This window comes from Nestor notabilis, unplaced genomic scaffold (genome assembly GCF_000696875.1).
Source record: "Nestor notabilis isolate BGI_N333 unplaced genomic scaffold, ASM69687v1 scaffold24794, whole genome shotgun sequence".
NCBI lineage: Eukaryota > Metazoa > Chordata > Aves > Psittaciformes > Psittacidae > Nestor > Nestor notabilis.
In genome coordinates, this window is record NW_009927230.1 from 5408 (window position 1) to 8296 (window position 2889).

Genomic DNA, 2889 nt, shown 5'->3' on the forward strand with positions numbered 1-2889 from the left:
TTTTCACCAGATAATTCACTTTCCTATCATTAATATTTAAAGCTTCCAAACTAAATGACACATTCCATTGTTCACTGTTGTTCAGCAGATCTTAACAGACAGTTGCAAATTTAAACCTAAAGCTATTCAGTGCATCTACTGAAAATGTTAACTTCTAAATAAAAAGGGTAAAGGAAAAGAAATTTCCATTGGATTGTGCAGCAATAATATTTCACTCACTCAGCAAAATTTTGAAAAAAGCTGTGGTTTCATGGGAAGTTGGAAAAGATAAATTCCACACAATAATTCTTTTCATACTGAATAGCCTTTACTGTAAATGCTGCCAAAACGTTGAATCCCCATTTGATGTTAAACTTGTAAATAGAATATGGGAAATTAGCAGGTCATGTGCATGATTAAAATAGAAACTGGCAGTGCTGGAAAAAAGCATTGTTAAATAAAGCTGAACTCAGATACAAACATTTCAACACCATAAAAATGTCCAAACAAATAATAGTTATGAGTGTTAAGTTTCTTAGTGTCATGTTTGCACTGAATGTGGATAAAATCAGCTTCTTACCTGCTCAGATAGTTCTGGCCCATTGATATGAGCCTGTACAATAGCATCATTAACAAGCGAGTGGAAGTTCAGAAGCACCTGCTCAATGTCATATGTTCCACTCATGGCACTAGAGAGCTCCTCCAGGGACTGAATGTATCCCCGCCAATGAAGATCAACTTCTGCAATGTTAGCTAAGCAGCCTCGGATGATGTTGAGGCAGTAGCCCATACACGGCTTACTTAGAGTCAGCCCTTGGCAGTGGGGGCAGTACTGCATTCTTATGAAAGCTCTGCTACAGTCTTTAGAGAAATGCAGATGATCTGTTGTATTGATCACTTCAATCCCCAAATTCAGAGCCTGCAAAAAAGTCCGGCTGGGTAACAGTGATCTTCCCATTTGTCCTATGACCTTTTTGGGAATGTTACCAAAGGGTCTGATGTCTCTTCTTGCCATTCGGAGGCACTCTGCATATTCCAGTGAAATGTCAGTCAGACCAGGGTTAATCACATGGTTATAGATGACTGGGAACAGGGTGTCAAAAAATCTATTGACAGATTCCTCTGTGCTAATGTCTGTGCCAAACATGAAGAGTCCAACATCCGCAAAAAACTCCTGAATATGTGTAGTAGCCTCAGCAGCCATGTTTCTATATGCATTGCAGAAAAGTGTGCTTGTGTAATTCTCAGCCAGTCTGATAAGCATTTCAAAGGTTTCTGCAATAAAATAAGTTTGATATTTTTAAGGTTTCAAAAATAAGAGAGTAAGAAATTAAAACAATTACATCACGACATCTTACATTTATCTCCAATGCATTTTTTTACCTTACAAGTAATTCTACAACACAATCAATAATTCACATGTTTTCTTGGCAGGACATATTAAACAATCTAAAAACTATAAAAGGAAATTGTAAGCTGAGTTATTAAGTTACAAAATACAACAAAACCCTACTGTATTTTTCTACATATATACATACATTAGTTATCTCATGACTCATTCTGCAAGTTGCAATAGAAACTTAAATGCTCTCCGTCACTCCAAGTGACTCCTCTTACCATCCTAAAATGGATAGGCAAATTAACATTCAACAATTTAAACAACTTTTCCATTCCATTATAACTTAACTTTTAAAAGATCAGTTTTGTCTTACTGTCTTCCAAAGGAAGGAGGTGTACTGAGTACACACGAGAACATAGAATCATACATGCTTTTAAACAATGCTGCTGTTTGGTCGGCAATTGCTATGATCAAGAAAAGCGCTGGAATGGGCAGAACTGCTTTCTTTGGGTACTGTGATGCAACATCTCTAAGCCTGAAGATCTGCATAACGGGTAAAGCCTGAATGGATAAACTTACATTTCATTTCACATGTTGGGTGGCAATCCTTACGTACACTGAGTAGTTCCTAATAGAAGCATTCTCTCCTGACTTGATCTACCATTTGCAGGTAAGGAAAAAAGCTGGTTTTCTAAATGGAAAAGGGGTGTTTGAATGAGGACTTTTCTAGATCTGCCTGAGAAGATTGCACTTTAGGGAAAGCAAAGGAGCAATATATAGTTCAAAAAGAAACTTAGAGCCAAGAATATATATTACACATATTAACCTACTTTATCCACTGGATGGCTATGACTCAGTAACTTTCTTTTATTCATTCAATCTTTACAAATTTTCATGTATTTACTTTTTTCACATTTTTTTTTTTAATGGGACTCTATAGAAATAAAGTGAGGAAGAGCATGAAGTACAGTTAACACTTTCCAAACTGGGATGTTAAAATAGGCAGAATCAAATAGTATCAAACTATGCTACACAATTAATGAAGCAATCTGAAGTCTGATATTAAGTCAGTGACTGAAAGGAAGAGTAGAAAGAGTAATTTTAATGCAATAACCAAGACTAGCTATCACATCTCTAACATATATCTATGCATAAGAATAAATGCTTTACATTCTGATTAAAAGTTTGTCCAGGTCAGTGGGTTTGAAATTGCACACTTTGTGTAAAGATCACAGGGAAGACATGTTAATCTAATCTGCTTATACTTTCTATGCATTCTTTGTTTTCGCCAATGAAAATGAGATCTGTGCTTCTAAATCAGATTCATTACCTCTATTCCTGTGCTATTAAGGGTTGACTGCCCACAACAGAGTAAAGTGCATCCTGTCTTTTTTTTTTTTAACATTATGATTACACATGCATATGTGTATCTCTCCTAAAGTGAATTTCACTATAACCATTCATACATACCAAATATCACAGTGATTCAGCATAGGGTTTGATTTCTTTCAAACGTGACTGCTGAAGCCAGGACCACACATGGAGCACTGTCGTGGTTTAAGCCCAGCCGG

At 36.2% G+C, this 2889-nt stretch overlaps 1 protein-coding gene across 1 annotated transcript; it reads right to left on the minus strand.

The window, feature by feature from the left end:
* Window positions 1-559: 559 nt before the first annotated feature.
* LOC104405307 (glypican-5-like) lies at window positions 560-1254 on the minus strand (the record flags this gene model as incomplete). Its single annotated transcript, XM_010013978.1, has 1 exon — window positions 560-1254. A coding segment is annotated over one exon (695 nt), but the record flags the coding sequence as incomplete, so codon positions are not given.
* Window positions 1255-2889: the final 1635 nt, after the last annotated feature.